This window comes from Rana temporaria, chromosome 13, assembly GCF_905171775.1.
Source record: "Rana temporaria chromosome 13, aRanTem1.1, whole genome shotgun sequence".
Taxonomy (NCBI): domain Eukaryota; kingdom Metazoa; phylum Chordata; class Amphibia; order Anura; family Ranidae; genus Rana; species Rana temporaria.
In genome coordinates this window covers 66,163,922-66,185,863 of record NC_053501.1, presented here as the reverse complement: position 1 = coordinate 66,185,863, position 21,942 = coordinate 66,163,922, and the positions used below count along the sequence as shown (strand labels likewise).

At 47.4% G+C, this 21,942-nt stretch overlaps 1 protein-coding gene across 2 annotated transcripts in view; it reads right to left on the bottom strand.

The window, feature by feature from the left end:
* Positions 1-21,942, bottom strand: part of NUBPL (nucleotide binding protein like) — an 86,938-nt gene that overhangs the window by 31,219 nt on the left and 33,777 nt on the right. For both annotated transcript variants that reach the window (XM_040332290.1, XM_040332291.1), the window contains exons 6-8: positions 16,166-16,256; positions 15,978-16,071; positions 6,678-6,763 (exon numbers count right to left, since the gene is read on the bottom strand). In XM_040332290.1, the coding sequence (XP_040188224.1) occupies positions 6,678-6,763; positions 15,978-16,071; positions 16,166-16,256 (271 nt within the window). The remainder of the gene's footprint in view (positions 1-6,677; positions 6,764-15,977; positions 16,072-16,165; positions 16,257-21,942) is intronic.

Genomic DNA, 21,942 nt, shown 5'->3' with positions numbered 1-21,942 from the left:
GCCTTCAGTCACATGGGCAGGGCAAGGGGGTGGGGTCAGGAGTGGAGCCAATGGGGGCAGCAAAATGAGGTTTCGCCTAGGGTGTCAAAAATCCTTGCACCAGTCCTGCCTGCCTGCTTGTTGTCAGTGGCGGGCCAGTCCATATGTGCCGGAATGACGGTCACCTGCACAAACACAGGAGTGACATCATCCTGAGCCACCAAAGACTGGTACACCAGAGAAGATGTTGGCGCCGACAAGGGACGGTTGGAAAAGTGAATAATAATCCCTTTAGTGTCACTTTAATGTTAAAGCTGGCTGTACACTATGAACTTTGGCCGGGTTACTGAGGACTTTGCAAAAATTCACTCCATAGGTGGCCCTGTCAGCCCCCCTTCTGTTCAACATCCTTAGATTAAGACTGAAGGAGTGTACAGAACATTTTTGGCCAAGCAGTGGCTGAATCCAATCAGAGGTTTGGGTAATCTGACAGCCGCTGCTAGTAGTCGCTGCTTTGTTCTGCACAGTATAGTGTGAATTTTAGCAAAAGAAAATTGTTCTGTGCCTAGTGATATGAGGTGATAAATGTCTCTGCAAACACAGTCTATGATATGCGTCCAACTATGAAACAGGGACGTGCAGTCAGGGGAGGCAAGCGATAGAGCTTTGAGGGTTGTAGATCGATAATCTGTAGTTACAGAGATCCCAAACTTGGGCGGTATGGGGCTCCACCTATGGTTCCGGAGATACAGGGCTCCTTGCACAGCCTGTCAGAAGCTACATACTGCGCAGCCAGGTTAAATACAAGCTGGCACACACTGTTTGCAGCAGACTGAGAAGATGAGCTCACAGTGCCTCTGGCTTCTTGTCAGAGGCACTGAGCTCAACGAATGGCTTTGAGCCTTGGACCAATGGTAAAGCACCACTGGTTCAAGCTGTCCAATAACAATGCTGCAATGGAGGCTCTCCTCTCACTGCAGTGTCATAGAAGGAGACATGTATCTAAAAGACACATGCTCTCTTCCAGCACATATCTCTTAACTACAAGGAGAAAAAAAATGGGTTTACGGGTATAAGGTTTACCCATAATCCCATGTTTTTCTCACACAGTTAAGAGAAAGAATCTGATGCTGCTAAAAAAAAGGTACTTTTTGAAATCAAGCTAAACAACATAACATATTATGCTACGTGTTAGCAGTGGCGTAACCAGAGTTATGGGCGCCCGGGGCGAAAAAAAAAATTCACCCCCCCCCCTTATATAAACATCCATGTTTATATGTGCGTAAACGTGGGGGACTTAAACATTTTGGAGCTTTTTTTAAAACTTTTTATAGTTACTTATTTTTTTTTCACTCTTTTTATGTTTTTTTACACTTGATGTCATTGCTATTACATAGGGGGATAAAAATCCCCCTATATAATAGCAAGGGTACACTGACAGGTCCTCTTTATGGAGACATTAGGGTCAGGTGAATGCGGATGTAATACACATCACTTCTGCATTCACAGCCTGGTTGGAGATCAGCAAGGAGGAAGATGCTGGTCTCCCTCCCATCTTACCTCCTGACACCCTCCCGAGCCGGTCCCGGGCCGCAGATGGGGCAGCGGATCCCGGGATTGAAGGTGAGGGGTCAGGAGGGGGGCGGCGGCAGTACTGGAGGGGGGTAGGGGGGCACGCAGCCAGCACATATACACAATTGGCAGGCTATAGAGCCGCCGATCGTGTATATGTGAAAGTTCAACTGGTAATGGCACTGACCCGACACCTACACTGACCTGACCCCTACACTGACCTGACACCTACACTGACACCTACACTGACCTGACACCTACACTGACCTGACACCTACACTGACCTGACACCTACACTGACCTGACACCTACAGTAGAAGTCCTATTTCCTGCACTACTCGCACCCCCCTCCCCCCAGCTTGAGTCCTCCTTACCTCTGTCTGCTCTTCTCCAGAGACTCCTCCAGGACTCTCCTCAGGACGGACAGGGCCCCAGCACTGGATGTGCAGAACTGTCCCGAGTCTCTTCCCCGCCGGCCGCCAGCACCATCCACCCGAAGCCCGCTCCATGCTGCAACTCCCTCCACACAGCGCCGTACTGCAGAGCACCAGAGCAGAGGGGAAGACGGCGCCGGCGGCTCACACTTTCTGTGCCTGACGTCTCCCGCCGGCCGCCGCCATGTTCAGACTTTCCCGGCGCTCTGCGATTGGACGTATGGCGGTCATGTGCGGAGGCGGGACTTCCAGCCCCACTCCTCACATGACCCCCATATTCCCAATCACAGGGTGCTGGACATTAAACATGGTGGCCGCTGGCCGCTCCGGACATCCGTGTCGGTGACACGGAAAATTAAAATTAGGAGGAGGCACGCAAAGTCGCCCCCCTAAATGTCGCGCCCGGGGCCACAGCACCCCCTGCCCCCCCCCCCCTTGCTACGCCAGTGCGTGTTAGAACATATTTTTTATTTATCCATTTACTGTACAAATTACTGGTTTGAAGCTATAAATTCAAACTTCAGTAATTTGTTTGTTAAGCCACCTGCTTCAGTACAGTTTTTGAAAATATAGTAAATTACCTTAAAAACAATATATTATTAATTATTTGTATATTACCTACTTATGGTAATTAACCACTTGCCACCCAGGCCAATTCTGACACTTCTATCCTACATGTAAAAAATTGTTTTGTTTTAGAAAATTACTCAGAACCAGGGCCGGCCCTATGATGGGACCGGGTGGTACCATGGGTACCAGGCAGCACTTTTAGGGGGGCAGCATACTGATGCCCGCCAGCCCGTTCCGCCAGCTCCGCTACCCAAATAAAATTGATGTCCTTTTTTTCCCACAAATAGAGCTTTCTTTTGGTGATATTTGATCACCTCTGCGGTTTTTATTTTTTGTGCTATAAATATATATATTTTTTAACTTTTTGCTATAATAAGTATCCCCAAAATTTAGAAAAATAAACCATTTTCTTCAGTTTAGGCCAATATGTATTCTTCTACATATTTTTGGTACCAAAAAAAAAAACAAATTAGCGTACATTGATTAGTTTACGCAAAAGACATTGTGGCCGCCGGCAATTCACAGGTCCCTTTATACTCCTGGATGCATGTATAGAGCCATGACAGGCCCTCATTATACTCCTTTATACATGTATAGAGCCATGACAGGTCCTCTTTATACTCCTATATACATTTATAGAGCCATGGCAGGTCCTCTTTATATTCCTTTACATGTAAAGAGTCTCGACAGGTCCTCTATATACATGTATAGAGCCATGACAGGTCCTCTATATACATGTATAGAGCCATGACAGGCCCTCGTTATACTCCTTTATACATGTATAGAGCCATGACAGGTCCTCTTTATACATCTATAGAGCCATGACAGGCCCTCGTTATACTCCTTTATACATGTATAGAGCCATGTCAAGTACTCTTTATAGTCCTATATACATTTATAGAGCCACGACAGGTCCTCTTTATACATGTATAGAGCCATGACGGGTCCCCTTTAGTTATCATGATATAAAATAATGAATGTGGGGGCCTTTTGGTTGGCGTGATTTTTTTTCTGGTGGGGGGGGGGGCAGCATTTCATTCTTGGTCCCAGGCAGCACAATGTCTTGGGCCGGCACTGCTCAGAACCCCCAAAGATTATACATATATACACACACACACACACACACACACACATTATATTTATATAATATTTTTTTTGTTTTTGTTTTAGCAGACACCCCAAGGAAGAAAATGGTGGTTGTTTTTATGTCACACAGTATTTGTGCAGCGAGAATCGAAGACGTAACTGGTGAATATGTAACCTATGTGTATCCGGCTCTGATACTAGCCAATAGCTCACCAGCCACTGATCTCAACGCACATCACTGCTATGAAAGTGCATGGAAATATAGTCCACGTTGGATAGCTGGTCCAAGAGTAGAAGCAGGCTCTTTAACTACTTACCGACCGCCGCACGACTATATACATCGGCAGTTTGAATGGCTGCTGCCATAACCAAGGTATCCATCTCTTCAGGCGGCGGTCCGGTAACGATAATGGTGGTCACCGTCATCGGCAGCAGGGGCCCCCCTCCCGCCACTTACCGGAGCCATTGGTAGCGGCGGAGGCGATCGGGTCCTATCCGTGGCTGGGTATGGATACGAGTGAGAGCAAGATGACCCCCACCCGTCTCCATACCCTAGCAGGGCGAAAGCGACGTAAAAACGTCACTTCCGCCCATAGCTTTTAAAGGGACATTTTATTTTATTTTTTAATTGCATTTTAGTCTAAATATGAGATCTGAGGTCTTTTTGATGCCAGATCGCATATTTAAAAGAACCTGTCATGCTTTTTTCCATTACAAGTGATGTTTACATTCCTATAATAGGAATAAAAGTGACCCAAATTTTGCGCAGCGCCGCATATGAAAACGGTGTTCAAACCACACGTGAAGTATCGCCGCAATCTTTAGAGCGAGAGCAATACTTCTAGCCCTAAAATTCCTCTGTAACTCAAAACATGCAACCTGTAGAATTTTTTAGACGTCGCCTATGGAGATTTTTAAGGGTAAAAGTTTGACGCCATTCCACGTGCGGGCGCAATTTTGAAGCGTGACATGTTGGGTATCATTTTACGCGGCGTAACATTGGGGTTACTTTACTGTTGTCTTATTTTAGAATTAAAAAAGTGATTTTTTTCCCCAAGCGCTTGCAAGACCTCTGCGCAAATACGGTGTGACACAAAGTATTGCAATGACCGCCATTTTATTCTCTAGGGTGTTAGAAAAAAATATTTAATGTTTGGGGGTTCCAAGTAATTTTCTAGCAAAAAAAAATAGTTTTTAACTTGTAAACACCAAGTCTGAAAAACAGGCTCAGGGCTGAAGTGGTTAAATGGCTAAAAACAACAAGAAAGGACAGGCGCCTCAAAATGTGTAGCATCTTGTACAACATTTATTGGAAAGACAAAATCGCTAACCATGCTCATGATGCGAGGTAAACAAACAAAGGCATGACGGAATTGTGAAGGAACATCCACAGCGCTGGCGTCTGTTGGGGTGATATCTGCGCTCTCTGCACGCCATCCAGAGTCAGGCGGTGCCCCATGACCTGGCACAGGTCCGGCTTCCTGGTCTCTCTGGCTCTAAGTGTCCAACCCCCCTCCTCCTCTGGACAGCATGTAGAGAGCGAGGAGATCCCCCCAACAGACGCTGGCACTGTGGATGTTCAACATTCTGACTAGGGTGACCACATTTCCAAATTACCTTTCAGGGACACCCTCCCTTCCCAAAAATCAGCTTGTGCTGTAACGAATCACAGCCCAGTGATTGGACACAAGAGGCGGGATTTATTTCTCCAATCACAAGCAGGATTGTGCTCCTCGGGGCATTCCCAGCCAGGACAAGTGTTGTCAGTGACTAAAGCGGTGATGTGGCGGCCTTTTTTTGGGGGCATCAGATTGGCCCGGGGGGTGGCTGTGTCAGTTTCATTCCGGAACACTGTACTGTCCTGAAATGAATGTGCCCGGGACAGACCTGCAAAATGCGGGACTGTCCCGGGCAACCTGGGACACGTGGTCACCCTAATTCCGACATACCTGTGTTTACCTCGCATCACTTGAGTGGCTAGCGATTTGTCTTTCCAATAAATGATGTGCAAGATGCTACACTTTTTTTTCCGGTTAGCACAAAGGTTGAATGAAAACAAAAATCTAAGAATGTATGACTAGTGGTGTCACCATCCTGGCTGTGCTGTCTGGCAGAGACGAATGAATCAGAGAAGTAGCTAGACAGAATTACAAATCCTTTGGCAGATAAGACAGTTCAGATGTGCATTTTACCTTTTTTTTTTTTTATGTCACAATGTAGAGAATAAGATTTCATATCATCTGTGCCCAGTCTTTTTATTGTTCAGGGAAATAAAACAGACTTCCAGATAAAAACCAAAGTCCTTGCCTGAGGTTATTTACATATCTCGTGCACTGCTTGCAGACATACACAGCTTCTGTAAAAAGTGCCCAATTCACATCCTCCTCCCCTCTTCCCTCCAGCTCTATGTATATTCTGACGGCTGTTGCATTTTCTCATGGCACTGAACTGTGACTCACCCCATATTTTGAAAACATTTAATCAAAACACAGGGGAGGGGGTGTGAATTGTGCACTTTTTTTCAGAAGCAAGGACTTTGGTTTTTATCTGGAAGTCCGTTGTATTTCACTGAACAATAAAAGAGGATTGCTCAGAGCTGCATTAACTCTGTGTGGCAAGACTGGGCACAGATGATAGGAAATCTTATACTCTACATTGTGACATTAAAAAAAAAAGCAGTTTGCTTGCAGCTCTGTGTATTTTTTTGGTTAAAATTAATTTATCCTTTTAGTATAACAAAACATTGAATATTACCAAGCAACACAACTGCAACAAGAAAAGTTAGAGATCACTCAGCAGGAAGGAATGTGAAAATTCTAATTATATTGTTAAGAGCATCAATACAATTCAAATTTTGAGGTTCCTTTCTGCTGTGACTCAGTTACATACTTTTACCCCCAAAAAAATATTTTAATGGGAGTAGCTAAAAAAGTATGATGTTGTGAGATTTATTCCCCCCATCTACATAAATCTATCAACGTTACAACAACAGGATTGATACAAAAGTAGTGATGAGGAAGTAAAAAGTGAACTTACAGGAACATTGACTTTCTTAAACATTTCAGCCCCTCTGCGAGCATCCAGCAGTGCAATGTCCTGGGGAGTGGAGACTATCACAGCCCCTGGGAAGATGAATCATTCAGTTACTTTGCTCCCACTCACTGCCTGGAATGAGATCCCACTCCCACTGCCTCTTGCTGAGAACATGTACTGACCAACATGCCGGGTCAGGGGAGGGGAAGACACACCAAGCTATTAAACTAAACAAATACTACTGCTGCATTAAAAACTTCTACATGTAATTGCAGCACTGATAATCCTTCATTATAAGACCGTTCATCATTTTAGAAGATAAACACATACTGAACATGATAATCTTGCTTTCCTTTTGTACTCTCATTAAGGATATCAAAAAGGGGTAGTCAATTTTTTTCTTAAAGGAGAACTAAAAACTCAAGAACAAAAAAGGACTATATATTTTAGCTTATCGTTTTTAGAAGTGGTGGCTGCATTTGTTTTCTTACCTTCTCAAGCTAAGAACATTCAGAGCCGGTTCACACTGGGGTGGCACGACTTCGGGGGCGACTCGGCAAGGCGTCCTGAAGACGACTTCAGAGGCGACTTGCAAAATGACTTCTGTATAGAAGTCAATGCAAGTCGCCCCAAGTCGCCCCCGAAGTCGTACAAGAACCTTTTTCTGCCCTGGTTCACACTGGGCTGCGGGAGTGAAGCTGTGCGAGTTCAGCTGAACTCGCACGATTTCACTCCTGCTGGCAGTCCCGATTTCGGCCGCGATTATAGAGACAGGTTTCTGCACAGATGTCAATGTAAATCACGGCCCGAAATCGCAAAAAGTAGTACAGGAACTACTGCGGCGTCGCACCGATTAGGACGGTGTCATTGCCGACAATTGCCAGCAAATGCCGCCGCGATTTGAGATGCGATTTCACATGTGAAATCGCATCTCAAATCGAAGCAAATCGTACCCAGTGTGAACCTGGGCTCTAAGTCGGAGCGACTTGCGTCGCTCCTATTAGAAAGGTTCTATTGAATAGAACGCGACTTGTCAGGCGGCTGAGTCGCCTGACGAGTCGCCCCAGTGTGAACCGGCTCTTACAGCAAATACACAAAACAAAAGCCGTTGATCCTGCCAGAAGTGCAGTGTCCTTGTCACTTGAATTGCACAGAAGAATATCCTAGGTATTCAGCTGAAACTACCAATTTTCCTATCCTCCATGTAATGGAGATGGAGATTTGGACACGTTTTGAGTCTAAACCAGGATGACAGTCTAGGGTGATAGCCATGGCTGCCAGAATAGATACAGAGGAGTGACATAACATCCTTCCTGTCCCTGGGTGGCTATTTGCAGGGTTACCTGGTGTAAATAGAGAATATTTTTTTTGAAAAAGATAAAAAAAACAAATGTAGCCACCACACCAAGCATTAGTAATCTGCTTGTAGTTCTTGGTGATCACTTACTAGGTGCTGCAGTATTCAAACAATGTAAATTTATTTTATTGGGATTTTATGTGATAGACCAACAAAGTGGCACATAATTGTAAGGTGGAAGGAAAATGATAAATGTTTTATTTTGTACAAATAAATATCTGAAAAGTGTGCATTTTTATTCAGTCAATACTTTGTAGAACCACATTTCGCTGCAATTGCAGCTGCAAGTCTTTTTGGGGATGTCTCTACCAGCTTTGCAAATCTAGAGATTTGCCCCTTTTTTTTTTTTTGCAAAATAGCTCAAGCTCCGTCAGATTGGATGGAGAGAGTCTGAACAGCAATTTAGTCTCGTCACAGATTCTTAAAGTGGAGGTTCACCCAAAAACTCAATTTTTAACATTAGATTGGGCCTAATTACGGGAAGCAGAATCGGGTGTTTTAAATAAAATCAATGCAGTACTTACCTTTTTTGAGATAGATGTTCTCCCGCCGCCTCCGGGACTGGGCGTTCCTATTTGATTGACAGCCTTCCGACCGTCGCATACAGCGCGTCACCAGTTTCCGAAAGTAGCCGAACGCTATACGGCGCCTGCGCACCGACGTTCAGCAACTCGTGACGCGCTGTATGCGACCGTCGGAAGGCTGTCAATCAAATAGGAACGCCCAGTCCCGAAGACCATACCCGGAAGCGGCGGGAGAACATCTATCTCAAAAAAGGTAAGTACTGCATTGATTTTAATCAAAACACCCGATTCTGCTTCCCGTAATTGGGCCCAATCGAATGTAAAAAAAAAAAAAATTCGGGTGAACTCCCGCTTTAATTGGGTTTAGATCTAGGCCATTCTAACACATGAATATGCTTTGATCTAACCATTCCACTGTAGCTCTGGCTGTAGGTTTAGGGTCGTTGTCCTGCTGGAAGGTGAACCTCCGCCTCAGTCTTTTGCAGGCTCTAACAGGTTTTCTTCTAAAATTGCCCTGTATTTGGCTCCATCTATTCCCCCCCCCCCCATCAACTCTGCCCTGTTCCTGCTGAAGAAAAGCATCCCTATAACATGACCCTGCCACCACAATGTATCTCGGTGGGGAGGGTGCGTTCAGGGTGATGTGCAGTGTTAGTTTTTCACCACACATAGAGTTTTGCTTTTAAGCCAAAAAGTTAAATTTTGGTCTCATATGACTATGACCAGAGCACCTTTGTCCACGTTTGTTGTGTCCCTAAGCATGGCTTCTCGCAATCTGCAAAACGGGACTTCTTATGGCTTTCTTTCAACAATGGTATTCTTCTTACCACTCTTCCATAAAGGCCAGATTTGAGGGGTGCATGACTAATATTTGTCCTGTGGACAGATTCTCCCACCTGAGCTGTGGATCTCTGCATCTCCTCCCGAGTTGGTTGCTTCTCTGATTAATGCTGTCCTTGCCCGGCCTGCCAGTTTTGGTGGACAGCCATGTCTTGGTAGGTTTGCAGTTGTGCCATACTCTTTCCATTTTCAGATGATGGATTGAGCAGTGCTCCACGAGATGTTCAAAGCTTGTTTTTTTTTGTTTTTCTTAAACCTAAGCCTGCTTAAAATATCTCCACAACTTTATCCCTGACCTGTCTGGTGTGCTCCTTGGCCTTCATAAAGCTGTTAGAGCCATACCCCAAAAGACTTGCCTCTGTAATTGCAGCAAAAAGGTAGCTCTACAAAGTATTGACTGAAAACAAATGCACGCCACACTTCACATATTTATTTGTAAAACATTTTGAAAACCATTTATCATTTTCCGTCCACTTCACAATTATGTGCCACTTTTCCCAATAAAATACATTTACCTTTTTGGTTGTAACATGACAAAATGTGGAAAATGTCAAGGGGTATGAATACTTTTTCAAGACACTGTAAGGCTTGCCATACACCGCTCGAATTTAAGCCAATTCCTGTGAATCAGACAAAATTCAAGCAATGGTTGGTCCTGTTGAAACACCGCCTGACTCAACAAACTGCACAACAAAGAGCCAGATGGTAAAAAGTCATCTGAACAGGGACTGCGGCTGTACTAATTTTGGGGTATATTGACAGAGGAGAATATTCTCTATTTGTGTTTGTAACCATTATCCCCAAAACTGAAAGTGTGGAAATGACCAGTTACACTTACCGGTAGCTGGATTTCTACGATGACTTACAGGACGGCACGCTGAGAGTAGACTGGCCACCTGACAGGAAACACAATCAAAAAAAGAGGTTAAAAGGCCCCACCCTTCCCGTGTGCCTCAGTTTGTAGATAAGTAACCGCTATTAGAACACGGTCCTAGGACCTAACAAAAAATAACTCCGGATAGCAGTAAATAACAGGGAGGGAAGTAGGCCTGCCGTCCTGTAAGACATCGTAGAAATCCAGCTACCGGTAAGTGTAACTGGTCATTTCTCCCTCGTCTTCCAGGACGGCACGCTGAGAGAAAAACAAGCAATCTTCGGGCCTACCTTAGGGCGGGACCACCGTCTGTAGGACCTTCCTACCAAACATCAGATCTTGCGGTGACAGCAGTTCGACTCTGTAATGTCTGACGAACGTATTCTGGCTTGACCAGGTCGCCGCTTTACATATTTGTTCTATGGAAGCTCCTGCTCTTTCTGCCCAGGAGGCTGCCAGTGATCGGGTGGAATGGGCCTTGATAACAGGAACTGGCCTACCCGCTAAGGTGTAGGATAAAGAAATAACCTGCCTGATCCATCTGGATATAGAAGCTTTCGTTGCCTGCTGACCCTTTTTCTGACCAGAAAAGTTAACCAAAAGATGAGGGGAATTCCTAAACTCACTTACCCTCTCTAAATAAATCAAAAGACAACGTCTTACGTCCAAGCAATGAAAAGTAGCCTCCTTCTCATTCTTGGGATCTGCGCAAAACGAAGGGAGGACTACCTCCTGGGATCTGTGGAATTTAGTTGCCACTTTGGGCAGGTACAGAGGATCCTGACTCAGTACCACCCTGTCTTCAAAAACCCGAAGAAAGGGTTCCTTAATGGAAAAAGCATGCATGTCTCCAACTCTTTTGGCAGACGTGATAGCCAACAAAAAAGTAAATTTAAATGAAAGTAATTTAATTGGAATACTATCTATAGGTTCGAATGGTGCCTTAGATAGCTGATTCAAGACTAGGGAGAGGTCCCAAGGGGGAACTCTAGACACTTGTATAGGGGAAAGTCTGTCCCTAGCTGTCAGAAACCTCCTAATAAGAGGATCCCCAGAAAGGCTCCTGTCCAAAAAATAGGACAAGGCCGTAACTTGGACTCTCAAAGTCTTAGTGGCTAAGCCTAGGTCCACCCCATCCTGGAGGAAATCCAGGATGGCGGGGATGTCAGGGTAGGAGATCTTTTTCGCGGAGCACCAGCGCGAAAAGACCCCCCAAATTCTCGCATAGATGAGTCTGGTGACTTTCTTGCGACTAGCCAACAGGGTTCCTATCACCTTTTCCGAACAGCCTCTCTGCTGCAGGTTCCACCTCTCAAGAGCCATGCCGTCAGGCTGAAGAACTCTGGATTCGGATGAGAGACCGGCCCTTGCCGCAGAAGACCCGCCCGGAGAGGGAGAGGAAGCGGGGGAGCTAGAGCCCAATGTTTCAGGGTGGGGAACCAGGACCTCTTGGGCCACCAAGGTGCGATTAAAATCAGGTTGGTGTCTGAGGCGTTCAATTTTTGCAGAACCCTTGGGATGAGATTCAAGGGGGGAAAGGCGTAGGCCAACCGGAATCTCCAGGGCTGAGCCCACGCATCCACCCCCAGTGAACCCTGCTCTCGGGAGAGGGAAAAGAACCTGTTCACCTTTTTGTTCCCCTTGCACGCAAAGAGGTCTACTTCTGGGCGACCGAGCTGTTGGCAAATCCAGCTGAAGGTCTCCGGGCATAATTCCCATTCCCCCTGAAGGATGGGCTGGCGGCTCAGAAAATCGGCCTCCAGATTGAGGGTCCCTCTTATATGGACCGCTAGAAGAGAGGGCACCCTCTGTTCTACCCAACCTAGGATCCTCAGGGAGAGGGCTAGGAGAGAGTGTGACCTGGTGCCTCCTTGCCGGTTGAGAAAGGCGATCGTAGTCGCGTTGTCGGAGAGAACTAGGACCTCTCGGCCCTGAATTCTCTCCTCGAAGGCTTCCAGAGCCTCCCCAACCGCCAATAACTCCCGCTAGTTGGAAGAAGCCCGCCTTTGCTGGGGATTCCAAGAACCCTGGGCTCGAAGTTCCTCCGTATGGGCTCCCCAACCCCAGCTGCTGGCATCTGTAGTGACTTTGATCGGGTTGACCTGATTCCACAGACGACCCTTTAAAAGGTTCTGGGGAAACAGCCACCACTGTAAGGTGTCTTTTACTGGAACCGGGATACTGACCCTGGTATCCAACGTCTCTTCCGTTCCTCCCCAAGATGAGAGAAGGAAGGCCTGCAGGGGCCTTGAGTGGAGTTGGGCCCAAGGAACTGCCGGGATGCACGAAGTAATCCGTCCCAACAACCTCATGATTTCTCTGAAAGAGGAATCTACAGCCGCTACTAGGGACCTGACCGCTGTCATAAGACCCTGTGCTTTGTCTTGGGTTAAGACAAGCTTCCTTTCTAGGGAGTCTATAAGAAAACCTAGATACATCTTCCTTTGTTCTGGAAGGAGAGAAGACTTCTCCTTGTTCACGATCCAACCAAGGGATTCCAGGGTGGTTATGACAGTGGCCAGGTCCAAGAGGAGCTGATCCCGACTTAGGTTGAAGAGCAAAAGGTCGTCCAAGTAAGGGACGAGGGAGATCCCCTTTAAGTGTAGAAAAGCCATCACCTCTGCCAGGACCTTCGTAAACACCCTCGGACTGGAAGCCAGTCCGAAGGGGAGGGCCGAGAACTGCCAGTGTTGAACTCCTTGGGCAGAGGTGAGGGCGAATCTGAGGAATTTCTGGTGATCCGGACAAATAGGGACGTGAAGGTAAGCATCCCTCAAGTCTATTGTCACCATGAACACGCCCTCTAACAAGAGGCCCCTGAGACTGTAAACATTCTCCATACGAAATTTTTTGTATTGAAGATGAACGTTTAGGGGTCTGAGATTGATGATCAATCTGAATTTCCCGGATGGTTTGGGAACGACAAAAATATGGGAGTATACTCCCTGGCCCTCTTGATTTGGAGGGACTGGGACTATGACTCCCTGTTCGGCCAGGCTGGCAACGTTCTGGGAAAGTCCAGCGGCTTTGCGAGGATCGCTTGGTAGGTGTGTGAGGAGAAAAATAGGGGGAGGAAACTGGCGAAATTCTAGCCTGTAACCTTCCCTGATGATCTGAAGGACGTGAGGACTCCTGGTTATCTCCTCCCAAACGGGAAGGAACCTGGAGAGCCTGCCCCCTACCCTCTCGTCACTTGGGATCCTTTTCACCAGGCTTGGGGCTGGAAAAAAGAATCCCACTCTTTGGTTTATCTTTTCCAAACCCCCAGCGCCTGCCGGGTGCCGATTTCTTCCCTGGAGGAGGGTTTTTCCTCTGGTTGGGACGAAAAAACTTCCCCCTATTAGCTCTAGGTCTGGAGGGAAACTTATTTCCTTTTTCAGAGGATCTCGCTAGGGCCTGATCTAATGCGGTGCCGAACAGGAGGGAACCTTCAAACGGAATCGCACACAAGCGGTTTTTTGACGCAAGGTCGCCCCTCCAAGTTTTCAACCAGACAGCTCTCCTAGAAGCATTGATAAGTGCTCCAGTCTTGGCTGAAGCGCGAACCGTCTCAATAGCTGCGTCTGCCAAATAGGCTACCGCACTGCCGATAACCTGGAGGGACTCTTGAGTTTCTCTAGACTTGGAAGAACTTGCTAGATGATCCAACAGCCTGGAAGTCCAAGCGGCAGTGTTCCTTGCGACGCATGCTGAAGCTAACGCAGGACCCAAAGCGGCTGCATTGGCTTCCCAGGCTCTACGGAGGGAGGTATCAGCGCGCCTATCCATGGCATCCCTTAAACTCCCTGCATCCTCAAAAGAGAGGTCGGATTGTCTAGAGACCTGAGCTAAAGATGCGTCAAGACGGGGAACCTTAAAAAAGGTATCCTCCACCTCATCTTTAAAGGGGCAGCGGCGTTTCCAGGTTTTAAATTTGGGAAGTTTCTTTTCTGGCTCAGCCCATTCCCTCCGGATAATATCCTTGAGGGATTGATGCACTGGGATAGTCTTAGACTGAGGCTTAATTAAACCCAAATACATCCTGTCCTGGGCTGAAACCTGCTCCGCTGGATGTTGGATCTGCTCAGAGGCGTAAATGGCTGCGAGAAGACCCTCCATATCATCCGCGGAAAATATATATTTTCCTGACCTGGCATCCTCGTCCTCTTCCTCCGCCTGGCTTTCCGCCAGGCCCTCGTCCTGAAGAGTAACCTCAGAATCCTCGGAGTCAGAGGAAGGAGCCTTCCTTGTTCGCTGGCGGGAACCCAGCTGCGCAGAAGTGGACCCCTCCTGGGACGAAGGACCAGGCACAGAGGGATCAGACTCCCTACTTTTCAAGGAGGATTTAAAATCTTTGAGAGTGGCAAGCATTTCCGACTGCACAGAAAGAAAATCCTTCATGATTTGCGAGGTCTCTTTCCCAGCTAGTTTAAGGATACACTTGGAGCAAAAGGGCTTGTTATAGTCTGTCGGGAGTTTATCATTACAATTCCCACATCTCTTAATTTTTTTAGGGGGCTTAGTAGATCTACTGGCTTCCCCCTGGGCAGAAGGGTCCTCTCCTAAAACATAATGTAAAAATAGAAAGGCCCATTAGCAACATACTCTCACAGCTGAGGTTTTACAACAAGGGGGGGGGCAGTGCAGCCATTCCCCCCCCCCGAACACAAGGAGGACTCACCCCGGGTGGACTCCTCAGCAGCCAGGTCTGTCAGACGATCCTCCATGATGAGGGCGCCCGGCCCTTCTCTCTCCCCGGCTGCGTGTTGCTCTGCCTCTGCTGTGCTCTGCAGCGAAATGCGGCATCCGTCGGTGGAGGCCGCCATCTTGGAGGGGCGGAGTGACGTCACGACGTCGTGCGTGTCATCAATACGCGCCCAGCAAGTGATGGCGCCGCTCGGAGCGGCGCCCAGCCCAGCCGACACCACGCTGCAGAGAGGGAAGTCTCCCTGTAAGGTAGGAGGGAAGACGGGGGGGGGGGGGGGGGGAGAGAGAGGAACGGCCGCCTCAGAGCACTAGGAAAGCCCTGCTAGCTAGGAGGCTCTGGCGTCCAGGGAGGCACTCTTCTCAGTTAGCACTTTCAGCCTCCCTGGACCATAAAGAAGGGACACCCCCCCGGGAAGGTGCAAAGCACCTTGACCGGACCCAAAAGCACCCAGTACCTGTGGTCTAGACTCCGGGGGGGGACCACCAGCCCCAGGCCTTAGGTCAGGTGAAAAATAAAAAACTGTTTCGCTGTAGGGGAAACACAATCAGAAACTGAGGCACACGGGAAGGGTGGGGCCTTTTAACCTCTTTTTTTGATTGTGTTTCCTGTCAGGTGGCCAGTCTACTCTCAGCGTGCCGTCCTGGAAGACGAGGGAGAAAATGCAATTTTTTCACTTATTGTGGTAAAAACGGTCAGAGAGGATTTCCCTGACTTAAAAGAAATTTTGTCTCACTTCCTAATGAAATCTCCAGTTCAGCAGCTATCGGTCGAGATTCGAACCATGTATGGGCAGGCAGAATGTATCCAAGTTAATTGATCAACTTTGGTTTTAACCAGCCTACCGGATTTTACTTGGGATTACTGCTAGTTGCTGGTATAGCCACTACTAATAATCACGGTCTTCTCCTGGCGGGGACTGCATCTCCCACCCCCCTACCGCGTGAATAGCATGGCTCAGCTGAGGAATTTCCGCATCAACACTGTGTTGGTGGGGGAATCAAGCATTTTGTCCGATTCATACCAGAGATTGGGATGTTCTGAGATATAGACAGCTGTACATCTCCAGTTCCAGGTGGCATGTCTATAACCAGGTAATCCAATTCCCCCCAGTCTACCTGTAAAATGAAAAAATGATACAGTAATTACTTTATTGTGCCGGTGAAACCTTCAACTGGTGGTCTTTAGAACTTTATTATCATTGATTCTCACCTGCCTTAGTAACCGCTCTATTGCGGACATAACCATCAAGCCTCTCCACACAATCGGAGCCGTCTCCTCTACCAGGAATCCCATTGACATGCTGGCATGGACACACACAAAGGAATCATCAGACTGTGTAGCTTTGGGCTTCCATTGACACATACTTAGATACAGCACTAATGAATCATTCTTGTGAATACATTGTAATACATTGGTGAGTCAGATTATGTACAGTGTTTGATTTGGCTATGCTCATATTGAGTGCATCTGTTTAGCAAATATGTGGGAACATTTCAATTTGTACTTGATCATGAATCTGTGTTTTTATCTACGACTGAACAGGTTTATTTATATGTTTATTGGACAAACAGTGATAAGCGACTCTCAGCAAAAAAGGAAGAAGGAAGAATCCAGAAAAAAATAAATAAATGTACTTCATGAACTGGCCATACACTAGTAGAAAGTCATTACAAATGTTTTACTTTAAGGCCTCGTACACACGACCGGACATGTCCGCTGAAACTGGTCCGCGGACCAGTTTTAGAGGACAGATCCGATCGTGTGTACAGGCTAGCGGACAGATTTCCAGCGGACAAAAGTTTCTTAGCATGCTAAGAAACTTGTCCGCTGGAGAGCTGTCCGTCAGTAATGTCCGCTGGTTAGTACGTCTAACCGGCGGACCGAAATCCCGCGCATGCGTCAAATTGATTCGACGCATGCGTGGAAGCATTGAACTCGCGCGATAGAGAACGTCAGTGTTGTCTACGTCACCGCGTTCTCTGTCCGTGGGGATTTCGGTTTGATGGTGTGTACAGCCATCAGACCTGAAATCTCCGAGCGGACATGTCCGATGAAAACGGTCCGCGGACACATGTCCTGTGGTGTGTACGAGGCCCAAGAGTTTTCTTCTGATTTTTTTAATCATAGGTGGGGTCAAATCGACATTCATTTTTGATCGCAGTGATGAGAAAACTAGAAGGAGCAGAATGGAAAATGTTTCCTCGAACGTCCAAATATCTAACAATGTATGTACCTGAATAACATTTGTCCAGTCATCAAAAGTACAGAGAATTTTTGTGCGAATTTTTGTTTGAATGTTCGTAAAAAAAAATATCCATATGAACGTTTGTTCAAAAATCTACTAGTAGGAAAGTGTTAGGATTGCACACATCAGGGTACCTTACTCAGAGCTGATCAAGACCTCCAAGGCCCAAGGCAAATTAACAGCTCTGGAAACCTTCTCTCAAGTAACCTTCACTACACGCTGGCAGAACCCTGGCTATAGACTCTTCCACCTTGTGTATCCTTTCCTTATTACCTAATGGAATGTAAGCTCATTTGCTTTCGATATCCTGTGTTGTATCCTATTAGATAGTAAGCTCTATCATTTACTGTATTCTTCCTTGTATCATAATAGATCGTAAGCTCTTGTGCCATCTGTATCCTCCATCATACCCATTAGACAGTATGCTCCCCTATACCCAAACAGATTGTAAATGCTTCCACCTTCTGTACCTTCCTTAAGACCCCTTTCACACTGGGGCACTTACAAAATAGCGCCTGCAAAGCGCCCTAAAAACAGCCGCTGCTGTCTCTCCAGTGAGAAAGCCCTGCTAGTAGCATCTTTGGTGCAGTGAAGGAGCGGTGTGTGTTTACCTCTCCTCCACCGCTCCTGCCCATTGAAATAAATGGGAAGCGCGGGCATACCGCCAGCAAAGCGCCTCTGCAGGGGTGTTTTGCAGGTGGTTTTAACCCTTTTTCGTCCGGTAGCAGTGGTTAAACGGTAAAGTGCCACTAAAAATGGTGCAGAGGCCGCGGACGCCCTAGTGTGAAAGGGGCCTAAAAGTAGTTCTAAATGCAGAAGTTCTATGCATCAAGGTTACAAACCCTCTGCAAGCAGATTCCTGCCCAGACCCCCCTTATACTTACCCGCGCCCGATCTTGATCGAGCCCTGTGCATTAGAGCCAAGGCTAACATTCACAGCTGCATCAAATGTAACCGTTTAGTAACTTTATAGTTCACAAAAGCTGTTGAGAAAGTATGAAGCTTTAAGCCTAGGTTCACACTTCTGTGGGATTAAAATTGTGCGAGTTCAGCTGAACTCGTACGATTTCATACTGTGAGGGGGTTATCCCGGCAGCGGGTGTGTGTGGCCCCCTGGATGGGTTCAGCACACAAAAACAATTAGGCACAGCAGACGGTGGTAGAAGAAAAACAAAAGAGGTTCGGTTTTTATTTTAGCTATATACAAAAATAAATGTGAAAGAAATAATTCAAGTTAGTCTTACCGGTAACTTGTTTTCCAGAAGTCTTTCAGGACAGCACCTTGAGATATGGTGACTCCTCCCACTCCATCAGGAAACACCTTCTTTCCAATCTTTTAAAAGGGAGGTCCCTCCTTGTACCAGTCAGTTGTAATAGAGAAAAACCTCCGGCCCCGGCTGGAACACATAAACACATACGTTAGTCACAGCATAGTTCATTTAACACTCATAGGGCGGGTCGTTGCTGTCCTGAAAGACTTCTGGAAAACAAGTTACCGGTAAGACTAACTTGAATTTTCCCGAGGCGTCTTTCAGGACAGCACCTTGAGAGGATAACAGAGACTTACTACCTTAGGGCGGGACGACAGCTTGTAAGACCTTCCTGCCAAATGCCTGATCACTGGCCGAGGTGAGGTCCAATCTATAATGTCGCACAAACGTGTGAAAACTTGTCCACGTCGCTGCCCTGCAGATTTGCTCTGGCGTGGCACCAGCTCTTTCTGCCCATGAAGTTGCAAGAGCTCTGGTTGAATGGGCATTAACCCCTTCTGGTGGGGTCAGGTCTGCCTGTAAATAAGCCTCCCGGATAGCCAGCTTTAGCCACCTAGCTAGGGTCCCCTTAGATGCCTGTTGGCCCTTTTTGATACCCCCAAAGAGGACAAATAAGGCATCCGAGCGTCTGAACGGACCTGTTATCTCCAAATAACCTAATAAAGTCCGTCTGACATCCAACATGTGAAAAAATAATTCCTTCTCTCCCGAAGGACTAGAACAAAAGCTGGGAAGGACAATGTCCTGTAAACGATTTGCCTTAGAAGCTACCTTTGGCAAAAATTTAGGGTCAGTTTTAAGCACTACCCTATCCGTAAATAAACATAAATAAGGCTCCTTAATAGACAGGGCCTGTAATTCGCTGATCCTACGTGCCGAGGTAATAGCGATCAAAAACAACGTTTTTAGGGTAACATTCCTAAGCGATGCTTCCCCTAAGGGTTCAAATGGCTTGTTTGCCAGGGATCTAAGTACCACTGAGAGCTCCCACTTCGGGAACCCCTGTAACCGTAGTGGTCTGGATCTCGTGAGAGACCTAAAAAACCTACCCACTAAGGGTTCTGTGGCCACAGACCTCTCCAAGAACACTGCGAGTGCGGAGACCTGCACCTTTAGGGTACTGATAGCTAAGCCTTTATCTGCCCCTTCCTGTAAAAACTCCAAGATGGAACTTAAATCCCTAGGGTCCTGGCCCGCTGAGCTACACCATGTGGAAAAGACCTTCCAAACCTTGGCATAGATAGCTCGGGTCACTTTTTTCCTGCTGTTAAGTAAGGTGGAAACTAGACGGTCAGAAAACCCCTTCTTTAAGATTTCTCTCTCAGAAGCCACGCTGCCAAGGAAAGTCGTGCCACTTCCGGGTGAGAGACCGGGCCCTGTGCTAGAAGATCCCGCCTGAGGGGCAGGTGCCAACAAGGTTCGGCTGCCATCGTTAGGAGCGTCGCGAACCATGCTCTTCTGGGCCAAAACGGGGCGATGAGGATGACCGGGACCCTTTCCTTCTGGACCTTTCTCAGAACCAAGGGAATTAGCTGAAACGGGGGGAAGGCAAAGCAAAGGCGAAATTCCCAGGGATTCGCCAGAGCATCCACCCCTAGGGAGCCATCCCCCTGGCTCAGAGAAAAGAACTTTCCTACCTGGGAGTTCTCCTTCGAGGCGAACAAGTCCACCTCTGGCAGACCCCATCTGTCGGCGATCTGTAGGAAAACCTCTGGATTCAGGGACCACTCTGATTCCCGAATCTGGTGTCTGCTTAGAAAGTCCGCCACCCGGTTTAGTGATCCTTTCAGATGTAGGGCCGTCAGGGAAAGTAAGTTGCTTTCTACCCAGAGCAGGATTTCTGTGGTAAGGGACTGAAGCATCCGGCTTCTCGTACCCCCCTGCCTGTTTAAGTAGGCTACCACCGTGGAGTTGTCTGTCAAAATCTGAACATGGCGACCCCGTAGGTGTGGAGCAAAGCCCACTAGGGCCAGGGCGACTGCTTTCAGTTCCCTCCAATTTGAGGAACGCAGGGATTCCTCCTTTTGCCAATTTCCCTGAGTGAACCTTTCGTCTAAGTGGGCTCCCCATCCCCAGGCGCTGGCATCCGTGGTAAGCCTCTTTTCCACTGGGAAGAACCATTCCAGACCTTCCACAAGCACTCTCTGATTTTTCCACCAGTATAGGGATCTCTTTACACTGGCTGGAATCTTCACCTGGGAGTCCAGGGAATTGGGCTTGTGATCCCATGCTCCTAACAAAAAAGCCTGCAGGGGTCTGAAATGCAATCTCGCCCACTGGACGGCTGGCATGGTGGAAGTCAAGACTCCCAGCGCTGCCATAACCTGCCTGACGGTTAGTGTCTGGTGGGCCTGCAACAACCGAACGGAATCTAAGACCTTGGTTGTCTTTTCCAAAGGGAGAAATATTCTCCAGCATTGTGAATTCACCTGGAATCCCAGAAAACGAATTTCCTGTGCGGGTACTAGGGCGGACTTCTGAAGATTTAAGATCCAGCCCAGGGATTCCAAGTGACTTCGTGCCCGAGACAGATCTGCCAACAACCTCTCTTTCGAGGGGGCAAAGAAGAGGAGGTCGTCCAGGTAGGGGATGACCTGTATCCCCTGAAGACGCAGAGGCGCTAAGGCCTCTGCCAGCACCTTGGTGAAAATCCTGGGTGATGATGAGAGCCCGAAGGGGAGGGCCCTGTATTGGAAATGCTGCACTGTGCCCTCCAACTCTACAGCTAGCCTGAGAAACCTCTGCGACTTTGGGGATATAGGAATGTGTAAGTACGCGTCCCTCAGGTCTATCGATGCCATGAAGCAACCTGGCGTCAGAAGATTCCTGATGGAAAATATCGAATCCATCTTGAATCTTCTGTACCTTACACATCTGTTTAGAGGTTTTAAGTTCAGGATTAGCCTGAATTTTCCTGTGGGCTTTCTTATTAGGAAGACATGAGAGTAAAACCCCCTGCCCTGGTCTACCAGAGGAACCTGGATTAATACTCCCTGCTGTCGAAGCTCCGACAGGGAGGACTTTAAAGCCAATGCCTTTACTGGATCTCTTGGGGTCTGAGTTACCAAAAATCTTGTTGGTGGGGCCTCCGAGAACTCTATAGTGTAACCCTGGGCGATAGTGGTCAGAATGTACTGGTTGTCTGACACTGCCGACCACTGCGGAAGGAAATTTTCCAACCTTCCGCCTACCCTTGGGGCTGAGTCATTGCGGCTTGCTGGTTTGCGCAGGGGGATTGAAAAGGACTCCCTTACCTTTACCCTTCTGCGCTGACCAACCCCTCTTTCCCTGTGGTCCTTTACCCTTATTTTGCTGCTTATGGGCCCGAAAAAAACGCTATGGGGGGGGATTTTTCGCTTTTACTGGAAAAGCCTTTTTCTTATCTGCCGTCCTGTCCAGGATACTATCTAGTTCAGGGCCGAACAGTAGGTCTCCCGTGAACGGGATTCCACATAATTTACTTTTGGACG